Consider the following 23,115-nt stretch of genomic DNA (forward strand, 5'->3'; position numbering starts at 1 on the left):
CCCCGCTTGGTTTGGGGACTATGAACAGGTTTGAGTAAAAACCCTGAACCTTTCGTTCTCCGGAACCTCTGTTATCACCTTTTGAGCGATAGCGATTGGCAGGAAAATTGGTCATCAGGTACGGAAAGAGAAGACAGTGATTTCTGGCACATAGATGTGGAATTTGGGAAGAATATCAAATGATTCTTCAGAATTTCCAACGGAGCGATGTGCCAGAAAGAGACATCAGAATCGTTGCTGACGTCACTTTCCGCACCCGATGACCAATTTTCCTACCAATCGCTATCGCTCAGTTCTTCAAGTAACTCCGTTTCGCTGTCGCTGTTTTCCAGTTTGTCTAAAATCGCTTTTGCACAAAAAGAACGCTTTTTGGACGCCATGGTCTTTCTCTATTTTCCAGGCACAAAGCACTGGAAAAGCACAGGCAGGGCACTGGAAAAGGTGCATTCCAAGGGTCCGGATCCCAGAGTCCAGCGCCTAAAAAGGACAGCAATACAGGCAAAACCTTGTATCTGCTCCCCGAGGCTTGGGTACCATCTTTTTAGTCCATTGACTGTTTAGGATGGATCTGATAGCTAACCCCTTAGATTCAGAGATCTTTGATGGGGTATATAGCATAATCTTCTTTCTTCTGCTTTAAAACATAAGAAATATAAGCAGAAACTCTCCGCAGTGACCATCACCTTAAGACACTGGTGAAAAAACTGAGGTACTTCCTGTGTGGGGAGATTTATATAGGGGGACATCATTTATGATCGGTTGCCAGTGTCCTTCACCTGTAGGTAGCTATATAGCCCATATGTTATGATTTATGGCGCTGTGTTTCATCATGTATGAAGAGAAAATATTTTTATGCACTGTTCCCTTTAAAAGAAAGTGTTTCCAGCATGGGAGCTTTGTCAGAGGCTGGAGGTGATGCAGATCAGCAGTTGGGCGCGTGAGTCACTGTGGGTGTATGTTTACTGGTCCAGACAGGTTCTGTTACTTTGGGACAATCAGTGCTGTGTGTGATAAGCTGTATAAGCTGGGTACAAGCCTTGAAACACTGAAGTTAGAACCTCAAGTTTGTCTTGCCTCAGAGCAATGTCCTCCCAAAAGAGGAGTGGGGGGGGAGGGCACAGCTGGAAGGGGCACTGTGGTGCCACCGACAGGACTTGAAGATCCTAGTCGTGCCTCCTCTGTGTTTCCCTCCCCTGAAGGGCCCACACAGGGAGGGGGGTTCGTAATAAATGACACTTACAGAAATCTTCCTCCAGCAGCTGAAAGCTAATCTCTCCCCCTCTCCCTGCTGCCAGCTTTTTTCTGCTGAGAAAGAGGCAGTTGTCCCTCACTGATCCCCCTCCCTGTGTGCCCCCCCCCTCCCAGCCCTGGCTCTAATGTTAGCTCTGCTCCTGAGTTTGTTATCTCTGTAACTTTGTTTCTCTCCCTGCAGTTATTCCTATACTGCTTGTCCCAGCCTGTAGGTTTTTTTCATCTCTCTCCCCCATTTCTCTGTTACATGACACAGCCACAGCTGATCAGCTGCATTCCCATGGGGGGAAGAATTTACTGTTACACCGGTTCCATAGCTGCCTGTTATCTTGTCCCAGTGCAGTTTAGTGCGCTTTATGTAGCTGGGCTTCCCCCTCCTCTCCCCCAGACTGCTTCCTGATCTATGTAACTTTGCTTCTTCTCCCCTTCACTGTCACTTCCCTCTGCATCCATGTATCATCTCCTTCTATTTACCAATTTACTAACTGATCTGGTAGGAGTAAACACCATGTTTTATCTTCTATCTACAGGTAAGCCTATAATAGGGGTCACATATAGGTACAGTGAGTATCTCCTAAACATAGCAGCCGATGATAGCACCAGCGCATGTGCACTGCGCTCTCAATGGACGGCATACCAACCAATTAGAGAGTTGTGCTGTGACCATGATACCCGATGTGACCATGACATCTCTCCAGCTAGGGAGCGGTTCTGGAGGAAGCCACTGTTCAGGGAAAATGGTCTGGGCTAGAAAAGAGTCTTCCCATCAATATCTTGGAAATCCGAGCAGTTTATCGGGCTTTAAAGTACTGGACGCCCAGATTTTGGGGTTACCCTGTCAGGGTACAATCCGACAATGCCACAACTGTGGCTTATATCAACCACCAGGGAGGCACCAAAAGTCAGTCAGCCCAGAAGGAGGTGGATATCATCCTATCCTGGGCAGAAACATTTCTTCCATGCTGTCCTGATGATTGGCAGAGGGCAGGTCGCCTCGGTGCATTCTGGGATACTGTATAAAAGCCAGGAGCACATGTGCTGCGGAGTCTTTGGCTGGAGAGCAGAGTCTGCCTCCTCCTCTGTAGAGGTGCCATTCAGTCACAGGAGGTTGTCCTGAGGACCAGAGGAGCGGTTGAGAAGAGCTGAATCCTGAGTTCCAGGAGAGCTGACTGAGAGGGGAGACACTGGAGACCCTGGGACTGCAGTATCATGAGTACAGGGACTCGCGTCAAGGGGCCTGACCTGAGGGAATTTCTGTACGTCCCCAAGCTGTATCATAACCAGAAGAGGCCTGAATTGTGGGACATCTTCCTCTCTGTAAAGGCTAACTGGAAGCTAGGGCGATCCATCCACATAGTGGAAGTTCACTGCCCAAACAGAACAGGCCAGGCTTGGGCTGTCCGGATTCAGGACTCTGCAGGAAAGACTGTTTGGGTGCCACACCCTGATTACTACTGCTGAGGATGCAGAGTTTCCCACCCATGTAGAGAAGTTGTTGTGTATAAGGCTGGCTAGCCTGGAAGTCCATTAAAAGGGGGCTGGAGAGCCCGAAGAGAGTTTAAGAAAATAAAAAAATTGTTGCTAGGGCCAGAAGCCTAATTTCCAAATTCCCCTTTCCCTTCTATCTTTGCAAGAGGGATTGGGAATCAGCAGAACAACTATCACTGTGTAATATTCTCAAAAGAGGGCAGACCCTCTAACCCACAACGTGTGTTCAGAGAACTTCAGTAGGCATTCCGTTCTGTGCCTCAGTTTGCTTTAAGAAGTAATATTCACTGTATGTTCCATAAAGATCTGTTGGGTCAACGGGCCAGGATCACTAGCCGGGAATTAAAAGGACACTTTGTGAAGAAATTTGGGCCAGGAGAGTTGAAGTACAGAAGAAGAGGACCCTTCACAAAGATACTTTGCTCAAAGGATCCTGTTGGGCCAGTGGACCAGGTAAAAGAACTTTGTGTGAGTTGCTACCTTGGGAAAAGGAGGTAGTGGCTCATTGTCTCTTCAGAGAGGGGGATCCCAGAGTGAAGGGCCCCTTGAAGAGATTTACAAAACTCACAAGTTGGACAAGTTTGTTCAGGCTCCAACAAGATAGCTTGTCGCAGAAGAAGATGTGTTGCTTCGGTGTTACAGAAGGAGAGGACACTGTGAACACCAGTCGGGTGGACTCCGCATTTCTTCATTCTGAACTTGTGGGTCTGACTATAATAGGAAGAGAGTCAGTGCCCTGGAGACAGAGAGGGACTGTGCCTATTATTTTATTTAACAAAAAAGTTCTTAGCAGGAACTAATGGTGAATTGCTAGATAGTCAGCTTGGTAGGGTCTGTTTGTTGTGTATTGCAGGTATAACAACAGAACACCGGGTCAAGTGTGCCCTTAGGGGGCCTGGAAGGATGAAGATCTCTATGAGAATGTTGCAGTTAGAGATAATGTGGTGAGAAGGTCGTCTCAGAGGAGAGGGCAGTCTCATCGTGAGTAGGTAGCGATGTACAAATTTGTGCTTAACTCTATTTCCTTTGCAGGCTTGCTTAGGGCTTCCAGGTCTGGAAAGGCCCTCCACTGTTCAATGATAATTTCTATGCAATGTAAATATTGTTAGTTAGCTAGATAGGGTAATGTCTCTTACATGTCAATTTTTTGTTTGGCGGGGGGTGCATTGGTCTAAATCCACCTGGTATGTGTACATAAATGTGTGAATATTTGTACAGCAGAGTCATATATTTTTCCACGTAATTTATTGTATTTACTGGCCACATATGGAGTATGCTCCATGGCGCTGTACATATGTTACTTCCCTTTTCCCCATTTCAACGTTTCAGGGATACTCAGTGACATTTGTGGTGCAGAGGATTTTTGTAGGGGCGGCTGTCCAGAGCCAGTGAGGACATGGCTGGTTTGGCAGGGGGTGAGTGTAGCACCCTCCTAGGTAGGTGCTAGTGAGGACATGGCTCGGTTTGGTGGGGGGTGAGTGTAGCACCCTCCTAGGTAGGTGCTAGTGAGGACATGGCTCGGTTTGGTGGGGGGTGAGTGTAGCATCCTCCTAGGTAGGTGCTAGTGAGGACATGGCTCGGTTTGGCATGGGGGGGGGGTGTAGCACCCTCCTAGGTAGGTGCTAGTGAGGACATGGCTCGGTTTGGTGGGGGGTGAGTGTAGCACCCTCCTAGGTAGGTGCTAGTGAGAGAGTACAGTTTTGAGCTCTGTCTGCTTACCAGAGGGGCTGCAGGTAAATCTATATTGCTTTCTGCCTACCAGAGAGCAGGATCTGTTAGTGAGGTCTGCTCATTGTGCTTTATTCATTCAGTCTGAGGAGTATTTCATGCTGGTCCAATAGGGAGCCATGTTGGACAGTGGGAGGAAACCTGACGAATGGGTGCATAGGCTTTTGATACAGTCCTGATGATTGGCAGAGGGCAGGTCGCCTCGGTGCATTCTGGGATACTGTATAAAGCACAGGAGCACATGTGCTGGGGGGTCTTTGGCTGGAGAGCAGAGCCCCAGAGGGAGGGGGCGGCTGCCTTCTCCTCTGTAGAGGTGCCATGGGGTCACAGGAGGTTGTCCTGAGGACCAGAGGAGTGGTTGAGAGGAGCTGAACCCAGAGGTCCAGGAGAACTCACTGAGAGGGGAGACACTGGAGACCCTGGGACTGCAGTATCACGAGTACAGGGACTTGTGTCAAGGGGTCTGACCTGGGGGGGGCACCCCTGCTTGTAGGATAGTCAGTGGATGGGTGTCAGCAGAGGAAGAGAGAGGCTACTAGGGAGAGTGTCCTGAAGATAATTGTTTGTTCATCGAGTCGTCTGAGGAAATGAGACTCAATTCAAATTCATCCATAGTGGCAGGATCAATAAACAGCCTGGCTGTATCAGAGGATAGGAGTCCTCAACATTGTCTATAGTTAAATTGGAGTATCCCACTGTTTCCTTCCCCTGTCCACAATTTACAATAAACCACAAAACAACCAAATACCCCTGGACTGATTATTGGAGTGAGCCGAGTGGAGGAATTGAGAAATTGTAATCTGCCAAGATTGTGTGCTAGTAACTCGGGGGGACCCAAGGAGAGGATAACTGGCGGTCCTTGGGGGGGGGGGGTAGTGCTACACTTCAGCCAGAAGACTATCTGAACTAGCAGCTCTTTCTTGTAAAGAGCCATTCTTGATTTTACATGAAGATAGGGAGATTCTACGTCCACACCCAGGTTTTTTGCCCAAGGTGATGTACGCCTTTCATTTGAATCAGGACATTATACTACCTTCCTTTTTTCCAAATCCTCACTCAGAGGAGGAAAAGTTATTGCATTCTCTTGATGTAATACGTGCACTTAAGTTTTACTTGGAGAGATCAGCTCAGATTCGTAAGACTGATCTTTTGTCTGTGCTGCTAGAAGGGCCCAGGAAAGGGCAGACAGCATCTAAGTCTACAATTTCTCAATGGATTTGCCAGGTTATTATCCAGGCATATGGTTTAATAGGAAAGGTTCCACCTTTTCCTGTAAAGGCACATTCTACCAGAGGAGTAGGTGCACCTTTGGCAGGTCGCCATCAAGCTGCTATGGCTCAGATTTGCAAGGCCGTGACTTGGTCGTCGGTGCATACGTTCACTAGATTCTATTGAGTGGATGTTTGGTCCCAGAAGGAGTCTGAATTTGGCCGCATTGTTCTGCAGGCAGTGGTGTAGACCTTTTGTGGTCAGATGGCGGTGTTTTATGGTGTCGCCCTCCCCTCAGGTGCATTGCTATGGGACGTCCCATATGGTAATGATTATGGCTCTGTGTCCCGTGATGTACGATAAAGAAATATGGATTTTTCCTACAGCTTACCTGTAAAATCCACTTCTTGGAGTACATCACGGGACACAGAGGTCCCTCCTTTCTTGTATGAGGTGTTTATTGCTTACTACAAATCTGAGGTACTTCCTGTGTGGGAGGGGTTATATAGGGGGACTTCCTGTCTGATTGGTTGCCATTGTCTATTCACCTGTAGGTGGCGTATAACCCATATAGTAATGAATATGGCTCTGTGTCCCGTGATTTACTCCGAGAAATGGATTTTACAAGTAATCTGTAGGAAAAATCCATATTTCCCTCAGATTATACATGCGGTGTATGTGGGATGTGTTTATGGAATGATTGTATGATATATATATATACATGTTATTTTCCTCCATGAGATAAAAAAAAAAGATACTTCGAATTTTATGTGATATGATTACCAAATGCTATGAGTTCAGGAGTTCAGGAGTGCGTTACATAAAGACTGCAGGGCTAAGTAGTGCTCAGGATAGCGCTACATAGTAACATAGTTAAGGTTGAATAAAGACCACCCAATAAAGTATAAAGTCCACCCAGTTCAAGGTGTTCATTTCCCATATCCGTGTATACTATGTTCTAACATAAAGAATGCAGGGCTCAGCTGTGCCCATCTATGCAGCCTTAACATATCCCAGCAATGCAGCCTCACCAGTGCCCATCTTTGCAGCCTCACCAGTGCCCATCTTTGCAGCCTCACCAGTGCCCATCTATGCAGCCTCACCAGTGCCCATCCAATGCAGCCTCAGCAGTGCCCATCTATGCAGCCTCAGCAGTGCCCATCTATGCAGCCTCACCCATGCCCATCTATGCAGCCTCAGCAGTGCCCATCTATGCAGCCTCACCCATGCCCATCTATGCAGCCTCAGCTGTGCCCATCTATGCAGCCTTAACATATCCCAGCAATGCAGCCTCACCAGTGCCCATCTTTGCAGCCTCACCAGTGCCCATCTATGCAGCCTCACCAGTGCCCATCCAATGCAGCCTCAGCAGTGCCCATCTATGCAGCCTCAGCAGTGCCCATCTATGCAGCCTCACCCATGCCCATCTATGCAGCCTCAGCAGTGCCCATCTATGCAGCCTCACCCATGCCCATCTATGCAGCCTCAGCAGTGCCCATCTATGCAGCCTCAGCAGTGCCCATCTATGCAGCCTCACCCATGCCCATCTATGCAGCCTCAGCAGTGCCCATCTATGCAGCCTCACCCATGCCCATCTATGCAGCCTCAGCAGTGCCCATCTATGCAGCCTCACCCATGCCCATCTATGCAGCCTCACCCGTGCCCATCCAATGCAGCCTGACTAGTGCCCAGCAATGTAGCCTCACCAGTGCCCATCCAATGCAGCCTCACCAGTGCCCAGCAATGCAGCCTTACCAGTGCAGGGGATCAGAGAGAAGAGATGAAGAGGAGAGCCGGCCAGATCATCTCACAGGCCTGCGTCCCCCGCTGTGTCAGCTTTAATTTGAAACGCTGTGCACCCGCCGTCACACAAAGTCCCACCTCCTGGATGGGCTTCTACATATATTAGACAGCACATGTCCCGGCATTGGACAAGCATGCTGTCTATCAAAAGGAGCCAGACCAGGAGATGGGACTTTGTGTGACAGTGGGCGACCAGGGATTCATATTAAAGCTGACAGAGCAGACGATGCTGGCCAGACACCCCCCAGTGCATGGCACCTGGAGTGGACTTCCCCCCCCCCCCCCCGTTGGTATGCCACTGGCTTCAGCACCCCCTATCTGCCTCAGTGCCCGCCCAGGATCGGCCCTGTACCTAGCACCGCCCCTGCAATCTGGGGACAAACTGACTCCGAGACAGTGTCCTCACTCCAGGGACTGTCCCCAGAAACCAGGGATGTCTGGCCACCCAAGCCTATTAGGACCCCCCATCCCAGGTGAAAATCCCACAGAGGACTGTTAGGACCCCCAATTCCAGGTGAAAATCCCACAAAGGACTGTTGTGACCCCCATCTCAGGATAGGCCGGTCAGGAGGACATTAGAAATGTCTGAGAACAATCTGAGTCTAGAATGTATTTTTCTGTAGAAAATTAATAAAAGAAATGGGCAATGTAAAAATCTTACAGACCCCTCACCATACAAACTTGGCCCCGTGGCCCCCGACTGTTCCTGGAACTCTTCCTACCAACTCAAAGTCCTTCCCTGAAGAGCTAACACTCTAATCACGGCAGATTTTGTATCACACTATAGGAAAAGAATATTCCATGTACAATAGGGAGATATGATTGTATGGATATAATTACCTGGTAGCTGAGCTGCTCCTTTATGGACACCGGGACCCCATACAGAGGACCCTTCTCCTCTCTCTCTCGCAGTTTCTTGATCTGAGTTTCGCAGTCCGACATGAAGACCGTCACACAGTTCACATCATTGTGTACTTCAAGAGCCTGTTGGGGAATATGATACACATTATGCACCATGTCCTAGTATTCCGCCCACTGACACCAATGATAGGGCACTATTCCTCCCACTGACACCAATGATGGGGCACTATTCCTCCCACTGACACCAATGATGGGGCACTATTCCTCCCACTGACACCAATGATGGGGCACTATTCCTCCCACTGACACCAATGATGGGGCACTATTCCTCCCACTGACACCAATGATGGGACACTATTCCCCCCACTGACACCAATGATGGGACACTATTCCCCCCACTGACACCAATGATGGGACACTATTCCTCCCACTGACACCAATGATGGGGCACTATTCCTCCCACTAACACCAATGATGGGGCACTATTCCCCCCACTGACACCAATGATGGGACACTATTCCTTCCACTGACACCAATGATGGGACACTATTCCTATCACTGACACCAATGATGGGGCACTATTCCTCCCACTGACACCAATGATGGGGCACTATTCCTCCCACTGACACCAATTATGGGACACTATTCCTCCCCACTGACACCAATGATGGGGCACTATTCTTCCCACTGACACCAATGATGGGGGCACTATTACTCCCACTGACACCAATGATGGGGCACTATTCCTCCCACTGACACCAATTATGGGACACTATTCCTCCCACTGACACCAATGATGGGGCACTATTCCTCCCACTGACACCAATGATGGGACACTATTCCTCCCCACTGACACCAATGATGGGACACTATTCCTCCCACTGACACCAATGATGGGGCACTATTCCTCCCACTGACACCAATGATGGGGCACTATTCCTCCCACTGACACCAATGATGGGACACTATTCCTCCCACTGACACCAATGATGGGGCACTATTCCTCCCACTGATACCAATGATGGGACACTATTCCTCCCACTGACACCAATGATGGGGCACTATTCCTCCCACTGACACCAATGATGGGACACTATTCCTCCCACTGACACCAATGATGGGGCACTATTCCTCCCACTGATACCAATGATGGGACACTATTCCTCCCACTGACACCAATGATGGGGCACTATTCCTCCCACTGATACCAATGATGGGGCACTATTCCTCCCACTGATACCAATGATGGGACACTATTCCTCCCACTGACACCAATGATGGGGCACTATTCCTCCCACTGACACCAATGATGGGACACTATTCCTCCCACTGACACCAATGATGGGACACTATTCCTCCCACTGACACCAATGATGGGGCACTATTCCTCCCACTGACACCAATGATGGGGCACTATTCCTCCCACTGACACCAATTATGGGACACTATTCCTCCCACTGACACCAATGATGGGGCACTATTCCTCCCACTGACACCAATGATGGGACACTATTCCTCCCACTGACACCAATGATGGGGCACTATTCCTCCCACTGATACCAATGATGGGGCACTATTCCCCCCACTGACACCAATGATGGGACACTATTCCTCCCACTGACACCAATGATGGGACACTATTCCTCCCACTGAGGAAAATGTGCACAACTCCTTGTTGGGTAGATTTGCTGATATGTTTGTATGCTGGATGTACGTTATATACATACACCCCTCCCCAGAAAAGTGCTCCACCCCTTTACCATTTATTATTGGCGCAGTCAATCTTGCATTCATACTGAAGGCTTCAAGTTGCACGTTACTGGTTGGCTGAATTCTCTACATGACACTATCACCTACAACAGGCAACCCAATAGTACTATACATCTAGGGGGGGGGGGGGGCATCATTAATGAATCTGTGATAGCTCCTCCCACAACAGATACAACTATTGGGTAATTATAGAATGTATTTTCTGGCTATTTATCTCCCATAAACCTGGATTTTGGCTCCTTGTGTTTTATAAATTGTTCACCTTCTCCACATAGACATAGAGAGCCGTCTCAGGAGATAGCGAGCCGTCCTTCAGCTCCTTGGCCAGTTCCCCCAACGTCAGATCCAGAATCCTCTTATGGTCCACACTTGGGTTCTAGAAGAACACAAACATTCCATTTATTGGTTTGCAGTCATTGGAAAAAAGAAGGGTTAGTGTTGGGGCAGAGCTATTGGGACAAACTGGGGGCCAGAGCCTGGTGCCGGAGCCGAGTCCATGGTTTGGTGCCGGAGCCGAGTCCATGGTTTGGTGCTAGAGTTGGTCAGGCCCATGGATTGGTGGTTGAACATTTAGGGAGCCTGGGGAAGTTGGTAGGCTTATGGCTCGGTGCTGGGGCTAGTATGGGTTTATAACCTGTTTCTAGGACTGGTTTTGAACCCGTGGTGTGGAGGTGGTGTAGGGACCATAACATGGTTATAAGGCTGATACTTTGCTCATTGCCTGGTGCTGCTGCCATGGCCTTCTTCTACAGTTAGTGTTGGCCCGCCGCCCATGAATGGTCCTATGGGTTATTTCATACTCATAGTCAGGTGCTGGTATCCGGCCCGCTGCTTGGTGTTAGGACTGTTTTTAAGATTATAGCTTGGGGCTGGTGTTGAGACCCTAACTTAGTTCTATGCTCATGGCTGGGAGATGAGTTTGCGGCTTTTGATGGAGTTCAGTAACATTTATTATCACTGTTTGAGGCTGTTGAAACATGGACCGCTCCATACACTGTCCCCCCTGGAACATGGGCCCCTTAACAGACTAACATCCTTGTAACATGGGCCCCTCCACAGACTGTGACCCCCTGGAACATGGGCCCATCCCCAGACTACCCCCCCCCTGAAACATAGACCCCTCCACAGATTGTCAACCCCCGGAACATGGGAGCATCCACACACTGTCCCCCCTGGAACATGGGCCCCTCCAAAGACTGTCCCCCCTGGAACATGGGCCCCTCACCAGACTGTCTCTCCTGGAACATGGACTCCTCCGCAGACTGTCACCCCTCGAACATGGGCCACCCCGAAGACTGTCCCCCTGAAACGTGGACCCCTCCACATACTGTCCCCCCTGGAACATGGGCCCCTCACCAGACTGTCTCTCCTGGAATATGGACTCCTCCGCAGACTGTCACCCCTCAAACATGGGCCACCCCCCGAAGACTGTCCCCCTGAAACGTGGACCCCTCCACATACTGTCCCCCCTGGAACAATGTGTCACTCCACAGACTGTTCCCCCTGGAACATGGGCGCATCCACAGACTGTCCCCTCTGAAATATGGGTCCCTTCACAGACTGTCCCCTCTGGAACATGGGCCCCTCCACAGACTAACACCATTGGAACATGGGCGCATCCACGGACTGATACTCCTGAAACATGGGCACATCCACAGACTGTCCCCCCTGGAACATGGGCCCCTCCACAGACTGTCCCCCCTGGAACATGGGCCCCTCTACAGACTGCCCTCCCTGGAACAATGTGCCACTCCACAGACTGCTCCCCCCCCCTGTAACATGGGCCCCATCACAGACTTTCCCCCCTGGAACATGGGCCCCTCTACAGACTGCCCCCCCTGGAACATGGGCCCCTCCACAGACTGTCTCCCCTGGAACATGGGCTTCTCCGCAGACTGTCACCCCTCTTACATGGGCCTCTCTGAAGACTGTCCCCCCTGGAAAATGGACGCATCCACAGACTGTCCCCCCTGGAACATGGGCCCCTCCACACACTGTCCCCCCTGGAACATGGGCCCATCAGCAGACTATCCCTCCTGGAACATGGGCTCCCCCGCAGACTGTCACCACTCGAACATGGGCCTGTCCAAAGACTGTCCCCCTTGAAACATGGGCCCCTCCACAGACTGTCCCCCCTGAAACATGGGCCCCTCCACAGACTGTCCCCCCTGAAACATGGGCCCCTCCACAGACTGTCCCCCCTGGAACATGGGCCCCTCCACAGACTGTCCCCCCTGGAACATGGGCCCCTCTACAGACTGTTCCCCCTGGAACATGGGCCCCTCTACAGACTGCCCTCCCTGGAACAATGTGCCACTCCACAGACTGCCCCCCCCCCTGTAACATGGGCCCCTCCACAGACTGTCCCCCCTGGAACATGGGCCCCTCTACAGACTGCCCCCCCTGGAACATGGGCCCCTCCACATACTGTCTCCCCTGGAACATGAGCTCCTCCGCAGACTGTCTCCCCTGGAACATGGGCTCCTCCGCAGACTGTCACCCCTCTTACATGGGCCTCTCTGAAGACTGTCCCCCCTGGAACATGGAATGCTTCACAGACTGCTGATACCCATGGAACATGAGCTCCTCCACAGACTGTCCCCTCTGGAACGTGGGCTCCTCCACAGACTGTCCCCTCTGGAACGTGGGCTTCTCCACAGACTGTCCCCTCTGGAACATGGGCCCCTCCACAGACTGTCCCCCCTGGAACATGGGCCCCTCCAAAGACTGTCCCCTCTGGAACATGGGCCCCTCCACAGACTGTCCCCCCTGGAACATGGGCCCCTCCACAGACTGTCCCCCCTGGAACAATGTGCCACTCCACAGACTGTCCCCCCCCCCCCGGAACATGGGCGCATCCAGAGACTGTCCCCCCTGAAACATTGAATGCTCCACAGACTAATACCCGTTTAACATGGGCCCCTCGACAGACTGATACCCCTGGAACATGGGCCCCTCCACAGGCTGTCCCCTCTGGAACATGGGCCCCTTTACAGACTGTCCCCCCTGGAACATGGGCTCCTCCACAGACTGTCCCCCCTGGAACATGGGCCCACCCACAGACTGCCCCCCTGGAACATGGGCCCCTCTACAGACTGTCACTCTAGGAACATGGACCCCGCTGCAGACTGTCACCCCAGGAACATGGGCCTCTACGCAGACTGTCAACCGAGGAACATGGGTCCTTCCGCACACTGTCCCCTCTGCAACATGGGCCCCTCTGCAAACTGTCCTTCCTGGAACATGGGCCCCATGTCGCAGACTGTCCCCCATGGAACATGGGCCCCATGTCGCAGACTGTCCCCCATAGAACATGGGCTTCTCCACACACTGTCCCCCTGGAACATGGGCTTCGCCACAGACTGTCCCGTGTCCCCCCCTGGAACATGGGCCCATTCACAGACATGCCCCCTGGAACATGGGCTCCTCCACACACTGTCCCCCTTGGTACATGGGCCGTTCCGCACACTGTCCCCCTTGGTACATGGGCCCTTCCGCAAACTGTCCCTCCTGGAACATGGGCCCCTCTTCAGACTGTCACCCCTGGCACGTGGTCCCCATGTCGCAAACTGTCCCCCCTGGAACATGGGCCCCTCTGCAGACTGTCACCCCTGGAACGTGGGCCCCATGTGGCAGACTGTCCCCCCTGGAACATAGGCTCCTCTGCAGACTGCCCCCCGCTGGAACGTGGGCTCCTCTGCAGACTGTCCTCCTAGAACATGGGCCCCTCCACAGACTATGCCCTCTGGAACATGGGCTCCTCCACAGACTTTCCCCCCTGAAACATGGGCCCCTCTGCAGACTGTCACCAAAGGAACATGGGGGCCTTCCGCACACTGTCCCCTCTGGAATATGGGCCCCTCTGCAAACTGTCCCTCCTGGAACATGGGCCCCTCCGCAGACTGCCCCCCTGGAACATGGGCACATCTGCAGACTGTCAACCCTGGAACATGGGCCTATCCACAGACTGTCCCCCCTGGAACATGGGCCCCTGAGAAGACTGTCACCCCAGGAACATGGGCCCTTCCACACACTGTCCCCTCTGGAACATGGGCCCCTCTGCAGACGGTCACCCCTGGAACATGGGCCCCATGTTACAGACTATCCCCCCTGGAGCATGGTCTTCTCTGCAGACTGCCCCCCCCCCCCCCTGAAACATGGGCCCCTCTCCAGACTGTCCACCCTGGCAAAGTAACCAGCTGGGGCCCAGTTTGTGTTTCAGAGTGTTACCTGTGGCTTCAATGATTGCAGGCTCCATTCATAGAGATACATTGTTATAAGATATTGCAGGCTTCGTTCATAAAGATACATTGTTATAAGATATTGCAGGCTCCATTCATTGATACATTGTTATAAGATATCGCAGGCTCCATTCATTGATACATTGTTATAAGATATTGCAGGCTCCATTCATAGAGATACATTGTTATAAGATATTTGGGGGCTCCATTCATTGATACATTGTTATAAGATATCGCAGGCTTCATTCATTGATACATTGTTATAAGATATTTGGGGGCTCCATTCATTGATACATTGTTATAAGATATCGCAGGCTTCATTCATGGATACATTGTTATAAGATATCGCAGGCTTCATTCATTGATACATTGTTATAAGATATCGCAGGCTTCGTTCATAGAGATACATTGTTATAAGATATCGCAGGCTCCATTCATTGATACATTGTTATAAGATATCGCAGGCTCCATTCATTGATACATTGTTATAAGATATCGCAGGCTTCATTCATTGATACATTGTTATAAGATATTTGGGGGCTCCATTCATTGATACATTGTTATAAGATATCGCAGGCTCCATTCATGGATACATTGTTATAAGATATCGCAGGCTTCATTCATTGATACATTGTTATAAGATATCGCAGGCTTCGTTCATAGAGATACATTGTTATAAGATATCGCAGGCTCCATTCATTGATACATTGTTATAAGATATCGCAGGCTCCATTCATTGATACATTGTTATAAGATATCGCAGGCTTCATTCATTGATACATTGTTATAAGATATTTGGGGGCTCCATTCATTGATACATTGTTATAAGATATCGCAGGCTCCATTCATGGATACATTGTTATAAGATATTTGGGGGCTCCATTCATGGATACATTGTTATAAGATATCGCAGGCTCCATTCATAGGGATACATTGTTATAAGATATCGCAGGCTTCATTCATGGATACATTGTTATAATACATAGAGCACATTTAGAAGTTGTTCTCCAAGGACAGTTTGTTGTTATGGATGGAATGTGGACTGACTGGTTAGATTCCCGTCCTGGAGACACAACACGGAGTGAGAACCCCTCCCCCTCCCATGATGGGAAGAAGTCCAATCTTGTATAGTTGTCTCCAGAACTAGTGTCCCCATTGGAAGATTCCCCTCTATTCCTCTTCTGGTGACACCAGGAGAAATGGAGGTGGTGAATGGCCCCAGTGGGGACACAGACAGCCATAAACACCTGACAGGGGTTCTAATCCTTCTCCACTCCATCCAACATTAAAAAACGTTTTGACTTTACAGACAATTCATTGTTAATGAGTTCCACTGTCAGGATAGGAAGTGATGGGAAATCTCTCTGATGGGGACACCATTTGAGTCTTGTCCCCCATTTCTTGTACAGGAAACATTCACCCAATGGGGGCCCCAGAGAGGAAGGAAGGACAGAAGGGTCAAATATTCAATAACCTCTCTCTGGAGTCTTTAGGAAGCTGCACTGAGCACAGGGTGACTCATCAGTCCTATATTCCAGGATTCCTGTCCTGGAGGGATCATAGTACAGTCTGCACCGGGGCCCGGGGCCCCCCATGTCACCTCTGTTGCAGTGCCAGGGACTGTCCTGGTGGGATCATAGTACAGTCTGCACCGGGGCCCGGGGCCCCCCATGTCACCTCTGTTGCAGTTCCAGGAATTGTCCTGGTGGGATCATAGTACAGTCTGCACCGGGGCCCGGGGCCCCCCATGTCACCTCTGTTGCAGTTCCAGGAATTGTCCTGGAGGGATCATAGTACAGTCTGCACCGGGGCCCGGGGCCCCCCATGTCACCTCTGTTGCAGTTCCAGGAATTGTCCTGGTGGGATCATAGTACAGTCTGCACCGGGGCCCGGGGCCCCCCATGTCACCTCTGTTGCAGTTCCAGGAACTGTCCTGGAGGGATCATAGTACAGTCTGCACCGGGGCCCGGGGCCCGGGGCCCCCCATGTCACCTCTGTTGCAGTTCCAGGAATTGTCCTGGTGGGATCATAGTACAGTCTGCACCGGGGCCCGGGGCCCCCCATGTCACCTCTGTTGCAGTGCCAGGGACTGTCCTGGTGGGATCATAGTACAGTCTGCACCGGGGCCCGGGGCCCCCCATGTCACCTCTGTTGCAGTTCCAGGAATTGTCCTGGTGGGATCATAGTACAGTCTGCACCGGGGCCCGGGGCCCCCCATGTCACCTCTGTTGCAGTTCCAGGAATTGTCCTGGTGGGATCATAGTACAGTCTGCACCGGGGCCCGGGGCCCCCCATGTCACCTCTGTTGCAGTTCCAGGGATTGTCCTGGTGGGATCATAGTACAGTCTGCACCGGGGCCCGGGGCCCCCCATGTCACCTCTGTTGCAGTTCCAGGAATTGTCCTGGTGGGATCATAGTACAGTCTGCACCGGGGCCCGGGGCCCCCCATGTCACCTCTGTTGCAGTTCCAGGAATTGTCCTGGTGGGATCATAGTACAGTCTGCACCGGGGCCCGGGGCCCCCCATGTCACCTCTGTTGCAGTTCCAGGAATTGTCCTGGTGGGATCATAGTACAGTCTGCACCGGGGCCCGGGGCCCCCCATGTCACCTCTGTTGCAGTTCCAGGGATTGTCCTGGTGGGATCATAGTACAGTCTGCACCGGGGCCCGGGGCCCCCCATGTCACCTCTGTTGCAGTTCCAGGAATTGTCCTGGTGGGATCATAGTACAGTCTGCACCGGGGCCCGGGGCCCCCCATGTCACCTCTGTTGCAGTTCCAGGAATTGTCCTGGTGGGATCATAGTACAGTCTGCACCGGGGCCCGGGGCCCCCCATGTCACCTCTGTTGCAGTATTGGACTCTGGATAGAAGGGGGCCGGCCGGTTTACAGGCTGCAGAACATTACCTAATATCTGTCCTGTCATGAGATTGTCACCGGGCCGCCGGCCAGAAGGGGCCCAACCAGGGAGAACCGGGACAGCCAATCCCTGGAGCTCAGGATAATATCACATACAGAAGAAGGGCGGAGTACATTAGTGGGGGGGGGGGGGGGGGTGTAGTAACATACACATATAGGAATCTAGGATGAATGGAGAAGATATCAGGACTGATGAGCGTCTTGTCCATCTGAGGGTCACCATACACCTTACAATCTGACTATACAATCTATGAGGACCGGCCTAATCTATCCCAACAACTGCTACCCGGATCAGGAAGGCCCTGGAACTACCCCATTGTTGGGAGGCGTAACGGAGATTGTACAGATTGTATCGTGTATGGTGAGATTGGGGTCTCCACACATTTCTAGACCCGGCACCGAGGATAGTTTTCGTCTATTTTCAGATTATAGACGTGGGGGGTCATCAGATTAGGAGGGGGGGGGGGTGATATGGATTGATCATTTCGGTATTAGATGGGCGGAATGTCATTATTATGACGGGACATCGATTTATTTCTATTATATATGATTATTATTATTGTGTATATCAGGAAATGTATGATTGGTGATTGGGGGTGCTCCTCATTCTATGATTGGTCATTGGGGGTTCTCCCCATTCTATGATTGGTGATTGGGGGTGCTCCTCATTCTATGATTGGTCATTGGGGGTTCTCCTCATTCTATGATTGGTCATTGGGGATGCTCCTCATTCCATAATTGGGGGTTCTTCTCATTCTCTGATTGGTCATTGGGGATGCTCCTCATTCCATAATTGGGGGTTCTTCTCATTCTCTGATTGGTCATTGGGGGTGCTCCTCGTTCTGTAATTGGTGATTGGGGGTGCTCCTCAATCTATGATTGGTGATTGGTCATGGGGTTAGGGTCCTCCTCATTCTATAATTGATGATTGGGGGTTCTCCTCATTCTATGAATGGTGATTGGGGATGCTCCTCATTCTATAATTGGTGATTGGGGGTTCTCCTCATTCTATGATTGGTGATTGGGGGTTCTCCTCATTCTATGAATGGTGATTGGGGGTTCTCCTCATTCTATGATTGGTGATTGGGGGTTCTCCTCATTCTATGAATGGTGATTGGGGGTGCTCCTCATTCTATAATTGGTGATTGGGGGTTCTCCTCATTCTATGATTGGTGATTGGGGGTTCTCCTCATTCTATGATTGGTGATTGGGAGTTCTCCTCATTCTATGATTGGTGATTGGGGGTTCTCCTCATTCTATGATTGGTGATTGGGGGTTCTCCTCATTCTATGATTGGTGATTGGGAGTTCTCCTCATTCTATAATTGGTGATTGGGGGTTCTCCTCATTCTCTGATTGGTGATTGGGGGTTCTCCTCATTCTATAATTGGTGATTGGGGGTGCTCCTCGTTCCATCATTGGGGGTTCTCCTCATTCTCTGATTGGTCATTGGGGGTGCTCCTCAATCTATGATTGGTGATTGGTCATGGGGTTAGGGTCCTCCTCATTCTATAATTGGTGGTTGGGGGTCCTCCTCATTCTATGAATGGTGATTGGGGGTTCTCCTCATTCTATGAATGGTGATTGGGAGTTCTCCTCATTCTATAATTGGTGATTGGGGGTGCTCCTCATTCCATAATTGGGGGTTCTTCTCATTCTCTGATTGGTCATTGGGGGTGCTCCTCGTTCTATGATTGGTGATTGGTCATGGGGTTAGGGTCCTCCTCATTCTATAATTGGTGGTTGGGGGTCCTCCTCATTCTACAAACCCAAATCCAAAAAAGTTGGGACACTGTACAAATTGTGAGTAAAAACAGAATGGACTCATTTACAAATCTCATAAACTTCTATTTTATTCACAATATAATATAGATAAGATATCAAATGATGAAAGTGAGACATTCTGAAATGTCAGCCAAATATTGGCTCATTTTGGATTTCATGAGAGTTACACATTCCAAAAAAGTTGGGACAGGTAGCAATAAGAGACCGGAAAAGTTAAATGTAGATATAAGGAACAGCTGGAGGACCAATTTACAACCTATTGGGTCAATTGGCAACATGATTGGGTAAAAAAAGAGCCTCTCAGAGTGGGCGTATCTCTCAGAGTGGGCGTGTCTCTCAGAGTGGGCGTGTCTCTCAGAGTGGGCGTGTCTCTCAGAATTCAGGATGGGCCGAGGATCACCAATTCCCCCAATGCTGGGGGGTAAAATAGTGGAGTAATATAAGAAAGGAGTTTCTCAGAGAAAAATTGCAAAGAGTTTGAAGTTCTCATCATCTACAGTACATAATATCATCCAAAGATTCAGAGAATCTGGAACAATCTCTGTGTGTAAGGGTCAAGGCCGGAAAACCATACTGGATGGCGGTGATCTTCGGGCCCTTAGACGGCACTGCATCACATACAGGAATGTTACTGTAATGGAAATCACAACATGGGCTCAGGAATACTTCCAGAAAACATTGTCGGTGAACACAATCCACCGCTCTATTCACCGTTGCCGGATAAATCTCTATAGGCCAAAAAAAAAGCCAAATCTAAACATGATCCAGAAGCGCAGGCGTTTTCTCTGGGCCAAGGCATTTATAATGGTCTGTGACAAAGTGGAAAACTGTTCTGTGGTCAGACCAATCAAAATTTGAAGTTCTTTTTGGAAAACTGGGACGCCATGTCATCCAGACTAAAGAGGACAAGGACAACCCAAGTTGTTAGCGCTCAGTTCAGAAGTCGGCATCTCTGATGGTATGGGGTTACATGAGTGCGTGTGGCATGGGCAGCTTACACATCTGGAAAGGCTCCATCAATGCTGAAAGGTATATCCAAGTTCTAGAACAACATATGCTCCCATCCAGACGTCGTCTCTTTCAGGGAAGACCTTGCATTTTTCAACATGACAATGCCAGACCACATACTGCATCAATTACAACATCATGGCTGCGTAGAAGAAGGATCCGGGGACTGAAATGGCCAGCCTGCAGTCCAGACCTTTCACCCATAGAAAACATTTGGCGCATCATTAAGAGGAAGATGTGACAAAGAAGACCTAAGGCAGTTGAGTAACTAGAAGCCTGTATTAGACAAGAATGGGACAACATTCCTATTCCTAAACTTCAGCAACTTCTCAGTCCCCAGACGTTTGCAGACTGTTATAAAAAGAAGAGGGGAGGCCACACGGTGGTAAACATGGCCGCCTTGTCCCAACTTTTTTGAGATGTGTTGATGCCATGAAATTTAAAATCAACTTATTTTTCCCTTAAAATGATACATTTTCTCAGTTTATACATTTGATGTCATCTATGTTGTATTCTGAATAAAATATTGAAATGTGAAACTTCCACATCATTGCATTCTGTTTTTATTCACAATTTGTAGCGTCCCAACTTTTTTAGAATCGGGTTTGTAGAATTGGAGGTTCTCCTCATTCTATGTTGTGGACGGTGAAGGGTGAATTGGTTGCTGCCAGGGCTCGGTGTACGGAGGGTGGAGTTGGGTGGAGACGCCTCATTTTCGGGGATTTGTTGTCTTCTACATTCCTGCCAAAATAGTTTTATAATGAGAATTAAAAGTGAAGTCTGAAGAGATCAGAAGATCCCTCTGCTTCGGGGGTTTGTGGTGAACGTATACAGGCAGTATAATCCATTGGAGATCTGATGGATCCCAGGGAGAGCCAATGAAATCCAGGGAGAATGGAGAACTGATTGGATCCCAGGAGAGAGGGGTAAGCCAATTGATCCTGGGAGATCTGATGGATCTAGGGGTGCCCCCTCATCCCTTTACACCAGGACACATATTATTACACAGGTTCTGGGGCGGATTAGGGGGGTAATTACACTCAGTTGGTGCCTTATGTGCATTATATCAGTGTCAGGACCCGTGTAATAATATCCTGGTATAAAGGGATGAGGTGACAACCCTAAATGGATCCCAGGGAGAGGGGAGAGCCAATGGATCCCAAGGAGAGGGGAGATCTGATGGATCCCAGGGAGAGGGGAGAGCCGATGGATCCCAGGGAGAGGGGAGATCTGATGGATCCCAGGGAGAGGGGAGAGCCGATGGATCCCAGGGAGAGGGGAGATCTGATGGATCCCAGGGAGAGGGGAGAGCCGATGGATCCCAGGGAGAGGGGAGAGCCGATGGATCCCAGGGAGAGGGGAGATCTGATGGATCCCAGGGAGAGGGGAGATCTGATGGATCCCAGGGAGAGGGGAGAGCCGATGGATCCCAGGGAGAGGGGAGATCTGATGGATCCCAGGGAGAGGGGAGAGCCGATGGATCCCAGGGAGAGGGGAGAGCCGATGGATCCCAGGGAGAGGGGAGATCTGATGGATCCCAGGGAGAGCCAATGGATCCCAGGGAGAGGGGAGATCTGATGGATCCTGGGGAGAGCTGATGGATCCCAGGGAGAGGGGAGAGCTGATGGATCCTGGGGAGAGCCGATGGATCCCAGGGAGAGGGGAGAGCTGATGGATCCTGGGGAGAACCGATGGATCCCACGGAGAGGGGAGAGCTGATGTATTCCAGGGAAAGGGGAGAGCCGATGGATCCCAGGGAGAGGGGAGATCTGATGGATCCCAGGGAGAGGGGAGATCTGATGGATCCCAGGGAGAGCCAATGGATCCCAGGGAGAGGGGAGATCTGATGGATCCTGGGGAGAGCTGATGGATCCCAGGGAGAGGGGAGAGCTGATGGATCCTGGGGAGAGCCGATGGATCCCAGGGAGAGGGGAGAGCTGATGGATCCTGGGGAGAGCCGATGGATCCCAGGGAGAGGGGAGAGCTGATGGATCCTGGGGAGAACCGATGGATCCCACGGAGAGGGGAGAGCTGATGGATCCTGGGGAGAGCCGATGGATACCACGGAGAGGGGAGAGCTGATGGATCCTGGGGAGAGCCGATGGATACCACGGAGAGGGGAGAGCTGATGGATCCTGGGGAGAGCCGATGGATACCACGGAGAGGGGAGAGCTGATGGATCCTGGGGAGAACCGATGGATCCCACGGAGAGGGGAGAGCTGATGGATTCCAGGGAAAGGGGAGAGCCAATGGATCCCAGGGTGAGTTTGAGAGTCTGGTTGGGCAGTGTGCAGTATTTATATCACACACAGAAGTTGGGTGTAGTACATATCTAGAGGGGTTCCTGGGGGAGATGGGACAGCATTGTGCTCTGCATGTCCCCTGGAGGGTCCCTAATAACCATGTTGAAGGGGGGAGTTTGCTGGGTGACGGGGTCCCACCCCGCCATGCCCTGTTCTTACTTCTCTGCCAAACCCGATCACAGGATCCCCCAGTGACCAGGAGATCATTCCCAGCCGCCCGGTGGAAATGCTGATCACCTGGCTTTACCCAACTTCAGTGCACAAAGTGTGTCACAGACCTGGAATAAGCATGCAGCAAGTGAAAGTCAGTATTCCTGATCTGGATACTGTTCTGGATCAGAACCTAAAGCACTGACGCCATTGGATAAGCATGATGGAAACAGACCCTGATTGGTCCATGTATAGATGAGATCATCTGCAGGAAGTGAGGTCACAGGAGAAATCTCAATGTTTGCGTACCTGGAGGTGAAATGTGCGCAGAGCCTCCTGCATGAGGCGCACACTGTGCTCCCTCCTCTCCCTCTCCTCCTCCATCCTCCTGAGGATACGACGTCTCTTCCTCCATCGCAGACCCCACACCGACGCCGCGAGGAGGCATCCCAGGGTGGCCAAGAGCTTGCACTCTAATGAGCGCTCTGTAAGCAGATAATCCAGCGTCTCTCTCATGGCGTCTGTGTGCTGAGCAGGGGGAAGAGGACGCCTCTTATACCTCCCATCCTGGCCCCACTCCAGGAGAGCAAACGTCAGGATAAT

The 23,115-nt window shown here is 50.7% G+C and overlaps 1 protein-coding gene across 1 annotated transcript in view; it reads right to left on the reverse strand.

Moving 5' to 3' along the window:
* Window positions 1–23,060, reverse strand: part of LOC309543834 (vitamin D3 hydroxylase-associated protein-like) — an 81,384-nt gene extending 58,324 nt beyond the window's left edge. The window contains exons 1-3 of the mRNA XM_082276261.1: window positions 22,822–23,060; window positions 10,373–10,486; window positions 8,320–8,463 (exon numbers count right to left, since the gene is read on the reverse strand). Of these exons, the coding sequence (XP_082132387.1) occupies window positions 8,320–8,463; window positions 10,373–10,486; window positions 22,822–23,028 (465 nt within the window). The 5' untranslated portion in view covers window positions 23,029–23,060. The remainder of the gene's footprint in view (window positions 1–8,319; window positions 8,464–10,372; window positions 10,487–22,821) is intronic.
* Between the last annotated feature and the right edge of the window lie 55 nt (window positions 23,061–23,115).

This window comes from Pelophylax lessonae (genome assembly GCF_965119305.1).
Source record: "Pelophylax lessonae genome assembly, contig: HAP1_SCAFFOLD_398, whole genome shotgun sequence".
In the NCBI taxonomy this organism is placed as follows: domain Eukaryota; kingdom Metazoa; phylum Chordata; class Amphibia; order Anura; family Ranidae; genus Pelophylax; species Pelophylax lessonae.